This window comes from Schistocerca cancellata, chromosome 2, assembly GCF_023864275.1.
Source record: "Schistocerca cancellata isolate TAMUIC-IGC-003103 chromosome 2, iqSchCanc2.1, whole genome shotgun sequence".
Taxonomy (NCBI): domain Eukaryota; kingdom Metazoa; phylum Arthropoda; class Insecta; order Orthoptera; family Acrididae; genus Schistocerca; species Schistocerca cancellata.
This window is the reverse complement of record NC_064627.1, coordinates 380207166-380226603: the sequence shown is the minus strand read 5'-3', so window position 1 is coordinate 380226603 and position 19438 is coordinate 380207166. Positions and strand designations below refer to the sequence as shown.

Sequence of the window (19438 nt, the reverse complement as noted above, 5' to 3'; positions counted from 1 at the left end):
CAATTAGTTTGGCTTTAGGAAAGAGAAAGCCACCAGAGGGGTAGTCCTAACAAAGTGCTTGATAGTGGCAGCATAGGCTTTGTCAACCTACAGAAAGTGCTCAGCGACATAAAAAGATGCAAAATGTTCGAAATCAGAAGAACAGCTGTAAGCTATAGGAAATGATGGTAATATACAATGTGTACAAAAACCCAGAGAGGAAAAATAAATACGAAAGCTCAAGAATGAGGTGCCCGGAGTAAAATGGGTGTAAGACATATGAAGAACACTGACAAGGAGGAAGAGGGGATGACAGGACATGTGTTAAAACATCTCAGAATACCTTCCATGATACTAGAGGGAGTTGCAAAGGGTAAAATTTCAAGGGGAAGACGATTGGAATATACTCAAAAAATAACTTACAGGTTGCGTGCAAATGCTACCCTGAGATGAAGAGGTTGGTAACGGAGAGTAAGTTCTGGTGGGCTGCGTCAAACCAGTCTCAGAAAACTGATGATGAAAAAGAAAGTATAACTGCAGCAGATATCCCTCTCACCTTGAGTGAAACAAGAGGAAATATTACAGTTCATCACTTTAGCTACATAAATTTGTCTACCCATTGATAAAAATTTGAAAAATGCTTTGCACTATCTCACAAGAATTGTGGAGAAAAATCAAAAATTTTGGTAGGTTTATATTTTTATTTCATATCTTGTAGTACAATTACATTTTTTATTCAAAATGCAATTCAACAGGTCATGATAAAAACAATTACTCAATCTGTGCATTTCACCACCATGATGTGCAAATTGTTTCCTTCATATGCCACAATACCCATAAATCGATATATACCCTGTACGACCAAATATAGTTCGTCATATCCGCTCTGCCACTTTCAAAAGGAATCATTAACTCATATGCAGTTATCAATAACAGGTATCAAAGTTAACAAACGAATAAATATATTTAAATTGTAATCTATTTACGAATTTAAACATTACTCAAAATAAAAATGAAAATTTTATTTCATAACAACCTTGAATTTCATTAGCAGGACTCCAATACTGCATGCCAACTTAGGGCAGGCTTCACTTAGTTCAACTTCCTTTACTTGCAGAATCTGCAGGTCATTCCTGCAGTCATAAATAAATCCAAGGCCAGCTGAACCCTGGAAGACAATGCAAATGATATTAAAAGAACATTAAAAATATCTAAGGAATTCAGTACAAAGCAAATACGTAAAGAAACTACATCGCACCTGGAAAATGGTTTAGATAAAAAATGTATTAATAGGTAATATACAGTTGGAAGCATTACTAATGTGAGATAAAATTCATTTGTTAATGCCATAGTTCATTGATGGAAGCATGAAATTTAAAAAAATGAGTGTAGAATATATAGTTACAGATTGTTATTTTCAAATCTAGAAAACTGCACAGAAATGTTATCACAACATAAAAGTTCAGCATTCAGAATACAATTGCAAACATTTTCCCATCAATGAAACACCAACAAAGTATGACATTCCTCTGGGCTTGATCCTATCCCTGTAAATGTTTCTGACGTAATTGGATAGATGGGTCTCCAAAAATTTGTGCCATTTGCTGATGACACTCATGCATAACTGAGTGGATGTGGAATATAAAGTGTGCATTCAACAGCAGAAAATTTGATGTCAACACAAACAAACTAATGTTCCTGAAATATAATAATGAAAACAATCACTTTTTGACAATAATGTTACTGAAAATGTTAAAAAAAGAACAAAAAGCAGTATGTGTGAACTGTGAGATTTTCTCCACTTACCCAAAAATCTGTCCTAGTAAGATTGAAAGGCAAAATAAGAATATGTAGGTGTCACAAAACTTTTGGGCTATGGGTTCAATATGGGCTGAAAATGGTTATACTGAACCAACTTGTAAAAAACACTCAAGAGTGTGCTACAATTTTAGAGTATTAAAATTTACAAGTACACAAAGGATGAGGAAGGCAAACCATGCTTAGTTCCATTCATTACTCTGCTATGTAATCAGTTTCTCAGAAAAAGCCAGTCACAGCATGAATGCATTTATAATACCAAAATAAGGAAAAGAAATCACACTGAGAATAATTAGTGCCTTCAAAAAATTGTGTCTTGTAAATTTTACTGTACTGGACTATACTATACATCCACAAAATCATCTTTTTCCCTAGGGACTACTTATGGAAAAATGTCATCTTAAGACATAACTAACATGAGAGAAAAATTCAAAGAAACTATTTCCAGATCACCATCATACCACAAAAGTGTATCACTATATGACAACAGACTAGAATAAATAAAAATTGCTCCAGAACCAGCACTTGAGAAAAAAATATAGGAAGCATTTCTAATGAAGCTCTCTGTTATAGATATGCAAAAACAGTAACTGTTATTTAAACTGATTAACTGAACTTGTTTGGAGCATAGTAAATCATTAACAGCAGCAGCAGCATCCACTGGTGGATACAGGCCTGCTCTTGACTTTTCTTTTCACAAGTTGGTCAGCAGCACCCGTCCAGGCAGGAGTCTTTGGAGCACAGAGTTCCGTTTGTGAGTAGTAACAAGCTTTTAACAACAATAAGCGAATTATTTACTTTGTGCATTTCAGTTTGAAATCTTAAATTTCTTGCGTATTTGTATTTCTGGTAGCCACAGTTTGGCATTTTTAACTACTGTGTACCATACATTTCTCCCATTTGTTTTGCATTAGGCATTTATTTTTATGTAAATAACACAACTGCAGAACTTGTTAGTTGGTCAACAGCTCCCAACTAGCAGCATTTCAGAGCACAGCATTTTGTTTGCAAGTTCCATGTTTAAATCACAGTTTATTCTACAGTTCCTCTGACTTTAGGATGGATAGATACTGTGATTGCTAGGTTCATATCTGAACTAAGCTGGTGATCCTCCACTTGCAGCTCCAAGCAGTGCTGGCTTTGGTTACACAACTTGAGGCTTTCACCAAACGGCATCACTATTGGAGGCTGGATGTAGAGATGCAAGGCATGTCCAGCTTGTCCCTCAAGTCCTCCGATTGATCCACTACTGTGACTGTCCTGGGTACTGCACACATTGAGGACAACCCCTCAGTTATGGTCTAGAGGAAAGTTGTTTCAAGTGTGGGAAGCAGTGAAAGACTTTCTGAGGGGTCGATCAAAGGGCATGCCTGGTTTGTCTGATGAACAGGTTTTGGGTCTGTATGTGGCTGACACAGGCACTGAGCCAGATGCAGTTGCTGGCCCTGTTTCACAGGAAGCCTCTTGGTTTGAAAAGATCTGGCCATTCAAATGGCATGACTTTACTAGTAGGTGGGAGCTCCAATGTTAGGCACATAAGGGGCCCCTTAGGGATGTGGGGAAGAAATCCAGTGTGCACTCTGTGTGCGTACCGGGATGTGAGATTCCAGATGAGGAACAATGGCTTCTGGATACCATAAGGGTGTAGCCAACTGCAGGTGTTGGCTCATATCAGCACAAACAATGTGTGTCACTTTGGATCAGAAGAGATTCTCTCTGGTTTTAGGTGATAGCTGAATTGGTAGTTTGCCAGCCTTGCTTGCGAGATGAAGACAAAGCTCACCATCTGTAGCGCCACTGACAGGACTGACTGTGCAACTTCGGTACAGAGCCACGTGGAGAGAGTGAATCAGAGGCTCAGATGGTTCTGCGACCATGTAGATTGTAGAATTCTTGACTTGCACCATAGGATGATGAAGTTTTGGGTTCTGCAAAATAGGTCAGGTGTCCATTACACAGAGATGACTACAAGGGTAGCAGGAGATGTGAGGAATGGAATGGGCAGTTTTTTAGGTTAAAGGGTCTCAGTAAAGTGCAGAAAGGGCTTCAGGTTCAAAGGGTGTAGAACAAACACGGGAAGAGGGTAGGCACAGAAACAATTGAGAAAGAACCATGGCTGCAAGCACTAATCGTTACAGGTACCAAAAGCTAGTTGAAGCCATAAATAAGTTCAGCCAAAATTTTTACAAAGATCCTAACAATCTCTAAAAAGGATAGATTACAAACAGTTGGTGGTGGAGTCTTTGTTGCTACTATAAATAGTTTAACTTGTAGCAAATTGAAATAGATATTTCCTGTGATAGTAGGGGTAGAAGTTATACTTGACAACCAGAATAAATTAATAACTGATTCCTTTTACTGATCCCCCAGATCAAATTATACAGCTGATGAACAGTTCAAAGAAAACTTGAGTCTCATCACAAATAAGTACTCCACTCGTACAATTATAGTAGGTGGTGACTTCAGTCTACCCTCAATTTGTTAGTGAAAATACATACTCAAAGCTGGTGTTACGTAGAAATTGTCCTAAATGCTTTCTGTGAAAATTATTTTGAGTAATTAGTTCAGGTGCCTACTCAAAGTGTAAATGGTTGTGAAAACATACTTGATCTCTTAGCAACAAATTATGCTGAGCAAGTAGGGGGCATCAACATGGATATAAAGATTAGCAAGGGCAAGATATTGTAGTGAGGCTAACCATCTCAACATCCTAATTCAGCAAAATTAAACACAAAATATATCTATTTAAAATGCAAATAAAATTTTGCTCAACACCTTCCTACATAACAGCTGCCACTCCTTCCCAAATAACAATGTAAGTGTAGACGAGATAAGGCTTAAATTCAAAGAAATAGTATCTGAGGCAATTGAGAGATTTATACCAATAAAATTAATAAAAGATGGTGCTGATTCCCCATGGTACACAAAATTTCCAAGACTGGCTAAATTTTACTGAAGCTTGAAACTCAGCCCGCACTTCAATGTGGGATGTTTTTAATGGCTTCCGAAATGAAACTGTATCTCTAAAACTGACAGAAAATCCAGAGAGATTCTGGTCTTAGGTAATGTACATCAGCCGAAAGACACAATCAATACTATCACAGCACAATACCAATTACAAAATTACCAATGGCAGTTCCACTAGAGCAGAGTTACTGAATTCAATTTTCAGAAATTCCTTCACCAAAGAAGATGAAGTAAATATTCCAGAATTCAAATCAAGAACAACTGCCAAGATGTTTAATTTAGAAGTAGGCACCCTCGGTGTAGTGAAGCAGCTTAAATCACTTAATGAAGACCTGTCTTCTGGTCCATACAGCATACTAGTAAGCTTCCTTTCAAAGTATTCTCGTGCAATAGCCCCATACATATACATATACATCCGCTCACTTGGTGAGAGATCCATACCAAAAGACTGTAAAGTTGCACAGGTCACACCAAAACTCAAGAAAGGAGTAATCCACTGAATTACTGACCCATATCACTAATGTCAATTTTCAGTAGGATTCTGGAACACATATTATGTTTGGACATTATGAATTACCTCAAAGTTAAAAGAGTACTGACTCAGTCAGTACAGATTCAGAAAATATCATTCCTGAGAAACACAAGTACCTCTTCATTTGCATGAAGTAATGAGTGCTGTTGATAGGGGATGTCAAATTGATTGCATACTTTTAGATTCCTCATAAGAGTCATCAAATCAAATTGCATGGCTATGGTATGTACCATTTCAGTTGTGTGACCAGATCCGTGATTTCCTCTCAGAAAGGTTACAGTACATAATAATAAACAGAAAATCATCAAGTAAAATGGAAGTGATGTCCTGTGTTCCCCAAGGAAATGTTATAGGCCCTCTGATGTTTCAAATCTACATAAACAATTTAAGAGAGAACTGAGCAGCCCTATTAGACTTTTTGCACATGATGTTGTCATTTACTGTCTAGTAAAGTAATCACAAGATCAAAACCAATTGCAATATTACTTAGACACGATACCTGTATCATGCAAAAAGTGCCAACTGCCTCTCAATAATGAAAAGCCTAATATCATCCACACGAGAGAGAGAAAAAAACTACAGGCTGTAAATTTAACTAAAATACCTATGAATTGCAATTAGGAACAACTTATGCTGGAATGATCACATAGACAAAGTTATGGGGAAGGCAAACCAAAGACTACTTTTTATTGGCAGAACACTTAGAATGCAAAATGTCTACTAAAAAGACTGCCTACACTACACTTGTTCACCCTCTGCTAGAGTATTGCTGTGCTACATGGGATCATTACCAGATAGGACTGACAAGACATCAGAAAAGTACAAAGAAGATTGGGTTGATTTGGGGGAAAAGACCAAACAGCGGATTAGGGGAGTCGGCTGTGCCCTGTCAAAGGAACCATCCCGGCATTTGCCTGAAGCAATTTAGGGAAATCACGGAAAAACTAAATCAGGATGGCTGGATGTGAGATTGAACTGTCGCCCTCCCGAATGCGAGTCCAGTTTGCTAACCACTGTGCCACCTCGCTCGGTTACAATGAAGGGGAACTCATTTTGCATTATTGGTGAAACTGGGGAGAGAGTGTCACAGATACAACAAGCAATTTGGGATGGCAATCAATAAAACAAAGGTATTTTTAATTGTGGTGAGATCTTTTCATGAAATTTCTATCACCAACTTTCTCCTCTGAATGTGAAAATATTTTACAGGGTTGATTTGGGGAGGAGACAAAACTGCGAGGTCATCGGTCTCATCAGATTAGGGAAGGATGGGGAAGGAAATCACCCATGCCCTTTCAAAGGAACTATCCCAGCATTTTCCTGAAGCGATTTAGGGAAATCGCAGAAAACCTAAATCAGAATGGCAGGACGCTGGAGAAATGATTGTCATAATAAAATAAGAGAAACCAAAGCTTTACAGATAGATTTAAGTGTTGATTTTTCTCATACACTATTAGAGAGTGGAACAGTAGAGAAATAGTCTGAAGATAGTTCAAAGAACCCTTGCCAGGAACATAAGTGTGAACTGCAAAGTAGTCACACAGATGTGAATCTACGTATGGTCTTTGAAGCTAAGCACCCATGCTGCTCTGCAGGTTTTGTAATGTCTTTCACCCACCTTCCATTATGGCGTCATCTTTGTCTTTCCTTGTCTCTTGGAACCCAGCATAGAATGACAATATGAGAGGGAGTACAGGGAGAGGGGAGGGATGTACAGTGCTTGCTTGCTGGCTGGCTGTGCATGTGCAGGTCAACCATCACCTGTTCTGTCTGATGTACCTATTCTAGCACATGTCTGTTTAATGATATAAATGTATCAAGTGTCAATTTAATTACCCAGTTTATTCCTAATTGACCCAGCATCAAACCAGTTTCATTATGACTGCTTTCATATTCGGTGAAAGTAGAATGTGCATATTTAGTTCCAAACATCACAATTTATGATGATGATTATAAATGCTTTCATCATCACGGAACCAGGACATGTGGATAATGTATAGACACTCTTGCTCAGGGAAATGTGTCCACTTTAAGAAGATTATCACTGCTGTAGTTGCGCGTACTGAGCATGTTGCATTGTCACTGTCACTGTGTACCAGCCACCATCATAGGTTGAGGCAAAGTCTTTCTTACATTTACGTGGGTCCAAACATTCAAATGGTTGTAAAACTCTGCCTTGGCAATTTACTAACAAACAGTTCCTTTAATACACACTGAATGTTAGTGTAACTGTCACCATCATCACTGATTTCACACATCAACTAATACTAAATTTTCAGATTCAGTTATTATGAAAGTGATAACAACATGCAACAAAACATTTTCCTTGAATTTATAACTGTCATACATCCAAACTGTAAACAGCTACATACGATTTCTTGTTTGTGCCACTTTAGGTTGTTTTGTTTTGGTACACAAAAGCAACTAGGGTCATATGCTCCCCTTGGCGAGAGGGCCGAGAAGAGGTCATCCAAGCCGCTGGGAGAGGTTCCCATGAAGGGTGGACCAATGGTGACACTGAAATGACACCACCTGCTGACAGATGGCAACACAGAGATTATCGGAAGGAATGGAAGAACTAGTGGGCCAAGGTACGAGGGCTGCAACCTTGGCTGAAGTGTCAACGGGCTCGTTCCCGGTCAGATCGACATGACCAGGAACCCACATAAACATCACAGTGGCTCCATCAAAAGTGAGCAAGTGACAGCTTTCCTGGACCCGTTGCACTAAGAGATGGACGGTGTACAGCACACAGAGGCTCTGAAAAGCACTAAGAGTCTGAGCAGATGACGCAATTGAAACTCCTGTGTCACCGTGTGTACTGCGTGGCCTGATACAGGGCGAAGAGCTCTGCTGTAAATAATTAGCAGTGTTCTGGAAGCCGATACTGAAAATTGTCGGCACCAATGACAAAAGCACACCCGACACCATGGTCAACCTAAGAGCCATCAGTGTACATAAAGGTACTATCATGAAGTTCCGTGTGAAGGCTGTGGAACTTACAGCAATAGAACAAGGCTGGAGTAGTGATCTAACAAAGAAAATGAAGGCCAAGGTGAACAAAGACTGCCACACGAAGCCAAGGTGGTGAAAGGTTCACACCCATTGGGAAAGTGGCAGGTAACGCGAAGTTAAAGCTGTAGGAGCAAGAGCCAAAAGCTAACTCCAGGAGGTAACAGAGATGAGGGACGCACCCTATACTGGCGATCACAAGAATCATTGTAGGAGGTGGCATAGCGTGGGTGGCCAGGCATGGCAGACAATTGGCATGCGTATCTGCTGAGGAGAAAGGCGGTGAGACAGCAGTAGTTCGGTAGATTCTGCATACAGACTCTCAACCAGGCTAGCGTAAAAGGCACCAGTGGCCAAATGGATGCCATGATAATGGATAGTACTGAGGCAGTGTAAGAGAGACAGATGTGCAGATGAATAAACAAAACACACACAGTGTAGTTTTGAAAGTGCTGCTGAGGACATGGACATTGAGGGACCGTGTATAGTGGGAAGCCATGTAAGAGTAAGGACAGTGAAAGAGACTAATTGCACCACCAGAAATTCATACAATCAGTTTTGTCAGTGGAAAAGCAAAAGCCATTGTTGATGCTCCATGAGTAATGACGATCGAGACGTCGCTGATGACCCCGACAAGAAGACAAGTCCATGGAGAACTGCAATAAATCACAAAATAATCAATGAAAAGGGAGCCGGAGATGCCAGAAGGGAGACAGGCCATAACACAGTTAACAGCGATAAAAAAGAGGACGACGCTCAGGTTGGAACCCCTGAGGCACACGGTTTTACTGGATAAAGGTGTCCAACAAGGCAGAACCTATAAGTTCCTCGAAAACTTGGTCTCTTAAAAATTCCTGAAGGAAATGAGGCATGGGGTCATGAAAGCCCCACGTGTAGAGAGTACGGAGGATTCCATTCCTCCAGCAGGTGTTATAGGCTTTCTCCAAATCAAAAAACACAGCCACAGTCTGGTATTTCGACAGAAAATCATTCATGACATGGGTTGAAAAAGTGATGAGATGGTCAACTGTAGAACAGTGTGGTTGAAATCCACACTGTGTAGTAGTTAACAAATTGGGACATTCGAGCAACCATACCAGCCAGGCATGAATCTTTTTTTCCATCACCTTGCAACCGTAGCTGGTCAAAGAAATTGGGGGATAACTAGAAGGAAGGTGTTTGTCCTTACAGGGCTTAGGTACAGGTATGACAGTGGCTTCATGCCAGCATCTGGGAACGTGCCCTCAGCCCAGATGTGATTGTACATATGAAAGAGAAAGTGCCTGACCACAAGAGAAAGGTTCTGCAACATCAGAATGTGAACATCATCCGGCCCTGGGGCAGAGGCTTGGGATGAAGTGAGAGCATGATCTAGCTACCTCATAGTAAAGGCGACGTTGTAGCACTCGCGATTCTGAGAAGAGAAGATTATCACCCAAGCCGCCTCCACTCGTTTCTGATGGAGGAAGGCAGGATGATAGTGGGTGGAGCTCGAAATCTCCATAAAATAATGGCCTAAGATGTTGGAGATAGCAACAGAGTCCACTATGACATCACCAGCTACTGTAAGGCCAGAAATGGGGGAACAGACCTCGGTCCTAGAGAGCCATCGGAAGTTGGCCCACACAGCAGAAGGGAAAAGGTGAAGTGAGGAAGGAAAATGCAGACGGCAAAAGCTTGAAACCAGGTAGTCAGGGAGATGGGTTGCCTGCGAACATCATCCCACAGAACAGCACGAACCCCTCCCCTCCCCCCCCCCCCTCCACCCCTTGAGATAGAATGCCATTCTTGGTGGGAAGGTCAAAGCAGACCGGGAAGAGATGTGAGAGCTCTAAGCAGTCGTGAGGACGCAATTTGATTCCTGAAGGCAGAGAACAAGCGGCAGCTGCAGTTCCAAGAGCAGCCGTAAGTCCTCTTTTTTGGATCAAAGATTGTGCATGTTTGACTGGAGGAGAGTCATAACAAGGAAAAAGGAACAGGGAAAAAATGAAGGGGTATCACCTCGGCAGCTGCTAATGCCAGCCTTCGAAGACTCACTGCTACAGGGTGCGGAGGCTGGAGGATTCTGCTCCATGAGATCTACAGAGGCATTGGCACTCTCCTTCTGTCAGTGTGCAGAGTCCAGAGCAGAGAAACAGTTGGCGGTGTGCACCAGTGACATGGGTCAGCCGGGTGAGAGGATCTTCAAGTCAGCAAAGGAGAAGACAATTTCCCTTTGATTTCTTGGAGTCTTTCCAGTTGGCAGAGAAAGACTCTGATGTTTATTGGCTGGAGAGACATAAGTCTTCAGGAGAGCGTTCTTTCTGTCCTGCCGGTTGTGTAGCAGGTGAATTTGCCCCATGAGGTGAAAGTTTGGTGGCTTGTTGCACAGCTGGAGAAGGATACAGGGATGCTACCACAACACTAGGTGATTTTATAACCACGGTGCTGAATTTGATGACATATGTCTGCGTGGCCATGTCTTTCGTGGAGCAAGATGTAGCAAGAACAGTACTGTAAGTGCTGGATGGTAGAATGCAGGGTTTCCAATTACCCAATAGCTTACGAGTGACTGGTAAGGCACTTTTTTCTTCGCCTGGATCTTCTGGATGCCCCACCCATTGAGATACAAGGGACTATCACAGAAGGACGCTGCATGGCCACCATTACACTGATACAGCGGGGAGGAGGAGGAGGCAGCAGACAATCGCTCTCCTGAGCATCCCTACCACAGGTTACACATTTGGCCGAGTGTTGACAGGATGTTTGAATGTAGTTGTAATGATGACACTGATATAACAGTGCATCAGGTTCGAAATGTATGGTCAGATTATGATAACTTCATAGCCTGCTTCAATTTTTGATGGAAGCACCAGTCTATTGAAAGTGAGTAAAAGGGTGCGTGTGAACACTAAGGATGCATCTACCTTTTTCATCGCCTGATGCACTGCAATCATGCCCTGATCAGAGAGGTATGCTTGGATTTCTGCCTTGGTCAGATCATCAATCAGCCTAGTGTAAATATTTGAAGAATTCAGCGTTCGATGGGCTAGACATGAACATTATAGCCATGGAGCAGTGAAGCTGCAAGCAGTTGTTGTGCTTGAGAATCAGACGTTGTCTCCAAAAGGAAAGTGCCATTGTGTAAAGTAGAACAGGATTCCACAGGGTCGGGAATTGCATCATCACCTTTCTGAATAATAAACGGATTTACCATCGCAAAGGACTGACTGTCTTCAGTACTTGAAATCATGAGGAACTGCGGTGCAACTGGGACGGTCTTTGAATCACAAGTTTCATTCTGTTTCATATAGTAACATTGACTGTGAAGAAGATAATTGGCTCAGCTCATTGTGAGAAAATCCCTGAGAACTGCCAGTGTCTCCGATGGTGTGCTCCTTCCAGCTGGGGGTCTCCCTCAGAGGGTAGAGCACCCGCTTTAGGGGTTTGTTCACACCTCAGGTCACACCTCCCAAACACCTGACAGAGGGACCAATCAGCAATTTGGGAAGGTAGCAGTTCAGGCAATCACCCCTCCTTGGGGGCTGGTCTGTACCAGGGGTTACGTGTGAACCCTACCTGTTCTACCTGTTGATCCGGCTGGGAATTATGCGTTACCCAGTCACCTCTTATGTGTCAGATGCATGGGCCGGCCTTCAGGAGTGCATAGGGAGGAAGAACTAAAAGAGGACCCTCAAATGCCGAAGCAGTGGAAGGGCAGGAGAAGGGAAATAGGAAAAAAAAGGGAATAAAAAACAGTGGAGAGGCTGTTCTAATGTCAACTACTGAAAATGCGGAACACATTCCCAAAAACATCCCAGACAGGTTCCCCAAGGGAGGGGAAAAAGAATAGCAAGAGTATAGACATGCAGCACGGAAGGGAAAAGATGAAGCAAGGGTTGGGACCCCATGGTAGCCATGCACAAACCTGCCAAAGAGTGGAGAGCACCCTTGAGGGCCCACCTTAGGTTATTAGTGTCTTTATGCAGTGGCCCGTCTCAGCCACTCACGCTGTAGTAGAGTTTCCTCTTATGTGTGTTATGTTCAGACAGGGTGAACCTGACACATTTAACAGATACTCAACTCCAGCAGCATTTCTTTACATTTTGGTACCTGATATCCCTGTTGTCTCTCATGAGAGAGATCAGCTGCATTTTCTCTGATGTTTCAGAAGATATTTGAAATTTCGTTTTTGAATTGTGCAACTGGAGTTAGCCTAAACAATCACTGTTTATCATGTCTTTCAAGCAATGCCCACAGTCAACAGAAAGCATCAGTTTGTTTCCCATAACAAGCAAAATTATTTTTAAGTCAGAATTTTGCAAGTCCATTCAACAGAAAGCTCTCAATTAGTCTAGACTTAGATTTGTTTTTTCATTATGTATTAACCTGACAGTAAAATATGAAGAATAAATCAGCAATCCAGCAGCAAACTAAAGTTCTGCATGCTTGGCAAAAGCATTCAGCTCTTTGAGCTTTACTGTCCCCATTAATACATATCAATGAGCCGATATCCGGCAGTTCTCCCGTGTTTTTATGGAACACATAAAATACTGCTTTAAAAATAATTTTGCTTGTAATGGGAAACAAACTAATGCTTTCCATCAACACTGGTCATTGCATGAAACACATAGTGAGCAGTAATTGTTTCAGATGACTCCAGCTACACAATTCAAAAACAAAATCACAAATATCTGCTGAAACAGTAGAGAAAATGCACCTGACCAGTCCCAGTACAGATATCTTATGCATCAATGTGAGACCCTGACCAGTCTTAAGAGACACACTTTATAGCTAAATGTTTTTGAATCCATGAGAGACCATTTTTGATTTCAAATAATACAGGCAATCGTTTCAACTCAAGTGTGCGTGATTTACAAAAATCATGCAAGTGGTTATTTTTATTTTGTAAGCTATTTGCACATGTAATAGGGGCAAGGAGTTCCAAAGTGACTCCTATAGTAATGAGTTAAATTTTACCACTTCAGTAAGGATTTATTCAGTTTTTCTGCAGTTCTGGAGTGCCCTTTCTCAAAATTTTTGGAACATGGTCATTTCTAGTAGCAACCATAATAAAGAGGACCAATTGGCTTTCACTGATCACTTAATGAGTCTGAGCATACAACGAATTTCACCAACTGGATATATTTCATCTTCTCTAGTGCCCCAAGATCATGTCGAATTCACTGAACACAGTAAATTCATTTGGAAGATCGATATTGAGGTCACAATCAACGAAAACAGCAGACCAGCCAAGATGTCCCTTGCCTACAATCATCAGTGAATGCTGATACATAATTGCATTGATCATTTAAAATTTCATAAAACACAAAATTAAAAACATATCTAAAATTATTTTCATGTTCCAAACTTGAGTTTGGGTTGGCGAAATGAGACCATGCTTCAGGCTTATTGTAAATGTCCTCATTAATTGTGGACAACTGAAGACAATTTGTTCCACAAAAGTGTAAGATTCTCAAACACCAGGCAACCTTTTGACTGTTGCCACTGGATGAAGTCTTCAAACACAAGATAGGGTGTGGGGTTGGTTCTGTGGAAGACCGAGACCCTCGTGATAATCAGTCATCTTGAGCCTTATACAAGTGAGCAGAGGTGCCTTGCATTTTGAGGTCACAGATCCTCTTAACATAATTTCTTTTGTGGCTCTCTCTCATGTCAATGGCAACTTCTTGAAAATACATAAAGTAGGTGACAGCAGAGTAATGCAGTGTGTTATTTACAACTATAGTCACCCATCATTTGGCCCTATCACAAGTAAGGTTATCCTTAGATGAAAATTATACCCATTTAACACAGGGTACAAGCGAGTTTAAACTTTTCCCTGCAAATTTAAATACATGGTTCTACCACAAACTGAAAGTTTTAGCCCACCCGTGTGCCTTGAACCCATCAATTTCCATTGCAGTAATCCAGGCAGTGAAGTTCTTTATCTTTCACTATACCATCCTGCCAAGTTAAGAATCTACAAATATGATGAAATGGCTACGGGGCAGAGATGTACACTCACAAGGACTTCATAATTCCTAGTATCTGTTGAAATGCCATTAGGCAGATCGTAAAAAAACTACCACTGAGTGGCACGATGGTCTAGGAGTCTCACTTTCTTGTTGTTTTGGACTGCAGTCTGAAGAATAATTTGAAACAGCTGATCATACTAGTCTATCCTGTGGGAGTCTCATTTATCTCAACATGAAGATTGCAACCTACATCCACTGACGAACGTGCTTGTGGTAGTCAGATCCCGGCTTTCTTTACAATTCCTTTACAGTTATTATCTGCCGGTACCAAAATTAACTATTTTTTGATGCCTCAGTATGTGTCCTACAGATCAATCCCTTCATTTAGTCAAGTTTTACTATAAATTTATCTTTTCCCTGATTTGATTCAGTACCTTTTCATTAGCTGTCTCTGACCTATTGATATAATATTCAACATTCTCCTATAACATCATGTTTCAAAAGCTCTTATCCTCTACTTGTATCTATTGTTTAGCATTGAAGTTTCACATATGTATAAGACTACAATCTTTACAAATATTTTCAAGTATTAAAAAAATACGTCCTCACTCTTATACAGGGCTATTACAAATGATTGAAGCGATTTCATAAATTCACTGTAGCTCCATTCATTGACATATGGTCACGACACACTACAGATACGTAGAAAAACTCATAAAGTTTTGTTTGGCTGAAGCCGCACTTCAGGTTTCTGCCGCCAGAGCGCTCGAGAGCGCAGTGAGACAAAATGGCAACAGGAGCCGAGAAAGCGTATGTCGTGCTTGAAATGCACTCACATCAGTCAGTCATAACAGTGCAACGACACTTCAGGACGAAGTTCAACAAAGATCCACCAACTGCTAACTCCATTCGGTGATGGTATGCGCAGTTTAAAGCTTCTGGATGCCTCTGTAAGGGGAAATCAACAGGTCAGCCTGCAGTGAGCGAAGAAACGGTTGAACGCGTGTGGGCAAGTTTCACGCATAGTGATATGAAAGATTCAGTGTTTAAACCTCCTCTACCAAGAAACGTGCCAGAACTGCAAGCTCGCATCAACAATGCTTTCGAACTCATTGATGGGGACATGCTGCGTCGAGTGTGGGAGGAACTTGATTATCGGCTTGATGTCTGCCGAATCACTAAAGGGGCACATATCAAACATTTGTGAATGCCTAAAAAAACTTTTTGAGTTTTTGTATGTGTGTGCAAAGCATTGTGAAAATATCTCAAATAATAAAGTTACTGTAGAGCTGTGAAATCGCTTCAATCATTTGTAATAATCCTGTAGTTATATTGAACTTGCGACTCAGCCTGGCTACACACGAGTAGCATTAAGTATTTATGATCAGACGACTTGTGTGACCCAGCATTTTTTGTTTGCAGGTCACTGCATAGAATTATCAATAACTTTCGGAGTCCAACGTTAAGTAACTGAATGTCGTGGCTTTCATATAACTTACGCGATGTGAGCAACACGTGGCAGAAAAGTTGTCTGGAGGCAAATTTAATTGGCTTTTGGAATGACATCTCATGGCAATGATGGGAGCACATCCTGATGTAAGTAATATGTTTACAACCAATGTAAATACCGTATGTGAATCACATGTTTATGTGTGAGATTCAGTATGTACTGGAGGTTGGCTAAGATGGCACAGATAAAAGAAAAAATACAGATGATATACATGAACAGTGCACATGTTTAGCTCAGTCACAGCACTCTGCTTGTGAAGCTTAGTATGCACTGTGATGCACTGCTGAGACTCATTGCTGCAATTCTTTGCTGTGGACTTTTTATGGCAGAATATTTTGCCATACCACACAAAGAATCATTTATAGGACTGATTCAAGGAAGGCAGAAAGAGAAAGGCAGAAAGAGAAAAGTTGAGTCATCTGCTGCTAAAAATACACACTGTATGCAAACGAAGCAAAGTTGCTGAAGTACTTGTTTGGAAAATGTTCTGCTTGCAGCATAAAAAATAAAACACCACATATTCTGAATTCACATTTTTTCGCTATGCTACTGTTCTCAAACAATTCCAGGGAGACCACTGGTTAAAAACATTCGATTATTTCAAGTTTTAAGTCTCACATCACAGCCTGATAATGAGGTGGTTATCTTTCCGTTACTGGTCATATTTATTACAATACTTCAAAGCTGAATAACTCACTGCCCATTGTCCAAAGAATCTGCAGCAAATTAAGAGTGCAAATTGCCATTGCTAATGTGAGGGAAGCAGAAATTGGCAGTCTGAAATTTACATATTTCAAAACGAATATTTCCACATGACTGAGAGGTGAAGCTAGCTTAAATGGCTGAGTAAAAAATGTGACCCAGCTAAGATTCAGTCCCCACAACCTTCCAGCATCCAACCACATATTCTACTGCTGGACCAGCACATTTGATGGGAATTACATCTGGCTTGCTGCATTCTCAACACACTGTTCCTCTGTCAAGTTATGGCAGCTGTTCGCTACGTGGCAATGGCATCATTTTTATGACTTAACTTTAATTCCTCATAATTCGGACAATTTGTAATGTATTCATAAATTATATACAAAGCCTTTCTCATGAATCAATGTACCTATGAGTCAAAACCAGATCAAAAACCACACTGCAGTTCCTGATATTAGCCTGCATGTACAGACAGATGCAAGTAACTGACTTCAATTTACAGAGATAAAGAAGAGGGAATGGAAAGTCCAGGATGGAATAATGACAATATCTTGAAAAGAACTGATTGCTACTCACCGCATAGAGGAGATGCTGAGTCGCAGACAGGAACAAACAACACAAGACTGCTATGCACATAATCTTTCCGCTAAAAGGCATTGTTCTGAAGTAAAATGTGTATGTGTTTTTTGCTTCAGAAGGAGGTCTTTTGGCTGAAAGTTTGAATGTACAGCAGCCTTCTCGTCATGCCTGCCTGTGTCTCAGTATCTCCTCCATGTAGTGAGTCATAATCTATCCTTTTCATTACATTTATATTGGATGTTTTTTCAAAAAGTTTTTTCTTGCTACTGGCTGTATGCATTTTATGTCATCTTTACTTCTACCACCTTCAGTTATTTTGGTAGCCAAATGGTGTAACTCATCTACTACTTTCAGAGTCTCATTTCCTAATCTTAATTCTCTCAGCATAGTTTGATTTAATTCAACTACATTCCATTACCGTTGTTTTACTTTTGTTGACGTTCATCTTATAACTCCTTTTGGAGATGATATCCATCCAATCTCTGACAGAATTATACTGTCATTGGCAAACTTCAAATATTTTATTTCTAGCCCTGTACTTAAATTCCATTACCAAATATCTCCTACTTCCTTATTCCTTCCTCAATGTACAAATTGAATGACAGAATTTCAAATAATGTTCCCAGTCAACATTGTTTAAAGCTTTCTATAAATGTTGTTTGCCTTTTTATTAAGTCTATTAAGTTGTAGGGTCAGTACTGCCCAAGTTCCTATTTTTCTCTGGGATCCAAATTTATTTTCCGTGTGCTTGGCTTCTACCAGTCTTTCCATTCTTCTGCAAATAATTCATGGTAGTATTTTGCAATCAACATTTTCAACGTCTTTTTTTATTGATAGTTCTTATATTTCTGATTCCTGTTCTCAAATTTAATTTTGGTCATGAGACAGCAGATTTAACTATCGTACAGATGCTAGCAAATTTTCTTAGCATATGTTTGCCTAAACACTGTTCATGGGTTGAGGTGAACTTCATTAGCTGCTTGGAGGAGTTTATAGGTATTGTCCCTATTACATTTTTACAAGTGGATTTGCATGTACATATTTTTCACTTTTAGTATTTGCATTAGTCTGTGAAATCATATTCATCTTTTGTGCTACTTTTTTTCTTCCACTGTAGTAGCAAATGATTATTTGAGGATAGGTGCTTTTGTGCCTTAAATACTTTTCTCTCAGTTTGCTGTGTAGTACTCACTCAGGAAATTCAATTTCCTGGATATTCTGCTGCACCTAGTAAAGTGGACAACTTTGGGACAAAGAGATAGATTACTGGGAGGTTGGAAGAGAAAGAACAGGACAGAGAGGATAATAAAGTGTAACTTTATTTTAAACAAGAAAACTAAAAACAGTATTACCAATATTTAATGAACCTCAATAAGAATAGCGAGACTTGTTTTAAAAATAAACAAAAAGCATTACACATAAACCATTTGAGCGTATGACAAAATGTGCTCACAATCAGATGAAGAACTGCAAGAATTCTAAGAAGAGAATAAATTCTTTTACTCTTATCAGAATATTTTATTTGATTATTGTATGTGACAGCACTACTTTCAAAACATTTTGCAGCCAGTGCACTACCAATTACCTTATCCAACCTCATTTTCCAGACAAAATCAAAGCCTTAACTTGTTCCCTGTAGAAACTAAATTTTTATTTAATTGATCAGCAATGCTCAGAAAATGATTGGTGAATACTGTACATATATCTGATTTGTCAGTAACAGAAATATTTTTACTACGAACTGACTTTATGTCATTAACCTTATGCTGCTGACCAGACACTTCGTTCACAACTGACCATATGGTTTTAATTTTATCCAGTGAATTAGGTATTCTATTTGCATACCACATACTCTTTGCCTTCCTAATAACTTTTTAAGCACCTCACAATACTGTTTGTAATGGGCTACTGCGACTTCACTGTGTCTACTTATATCAAAATGTTAGAATTCCCACTTTGTTCTACATGATATCCTTATCCCACTAGTCAGCCACTCGGGCTGCCTATTACTGCTAGTACGCCATTTACAACATTCTAATGGAAAGAAATGCTCAAAGGGCATGAGAAATGTGTTAAGGAAAGCATTATATTTATCATCTATGTTATCGACACTATAAACAATCTGCCACTCTTGTTGCTTGACAAGGTTTAAAAAACTCTCTATTGCTGTTGGATTAACTTTCCTACAAAGTTTGTAATTATATGTGACATTTGTTTGAGTACAAAAGCCTTTTAGTGTTAAAATTTGTGCATTATGACCTGAAAGACCAATCACCCTTTTACTAACAGAATGCCCATCTAGTAGTGAAGAATGAATAAAAATATTGTCTATGGCTGTGCTACTGTATCCTTGCACCCTAGTAGGAAAAAACACAGTCTGCA

General features: G+C 40.0%; 1 protein-coding gene across 2 annotated transcripts in view; it reads right to left on the bottom strand.

Annotated features, from left to right (window-relative positions):
* The window catches only part of LOC126161775 (endonuclease/exonuclease/phosphatase family domain-containing protein 1-like), a 124819-nt gene that overhangs the window by 26396 nt on the left and 78985 nt on the right, over positions 1-19438 (bottom strand). For both annotated transcript variants that reach the window (XM_049917844.1, XM_049917845.1), the window contains exon 10: positions 1016-1147. In XM_049917844.1, coding sequence (XP_049773801.1) covers positions 1016-1147 — 132 coding nt within the window. The remainder of the gene's footprint in view (positions 1-1015; positions 1148-19438) is intronic.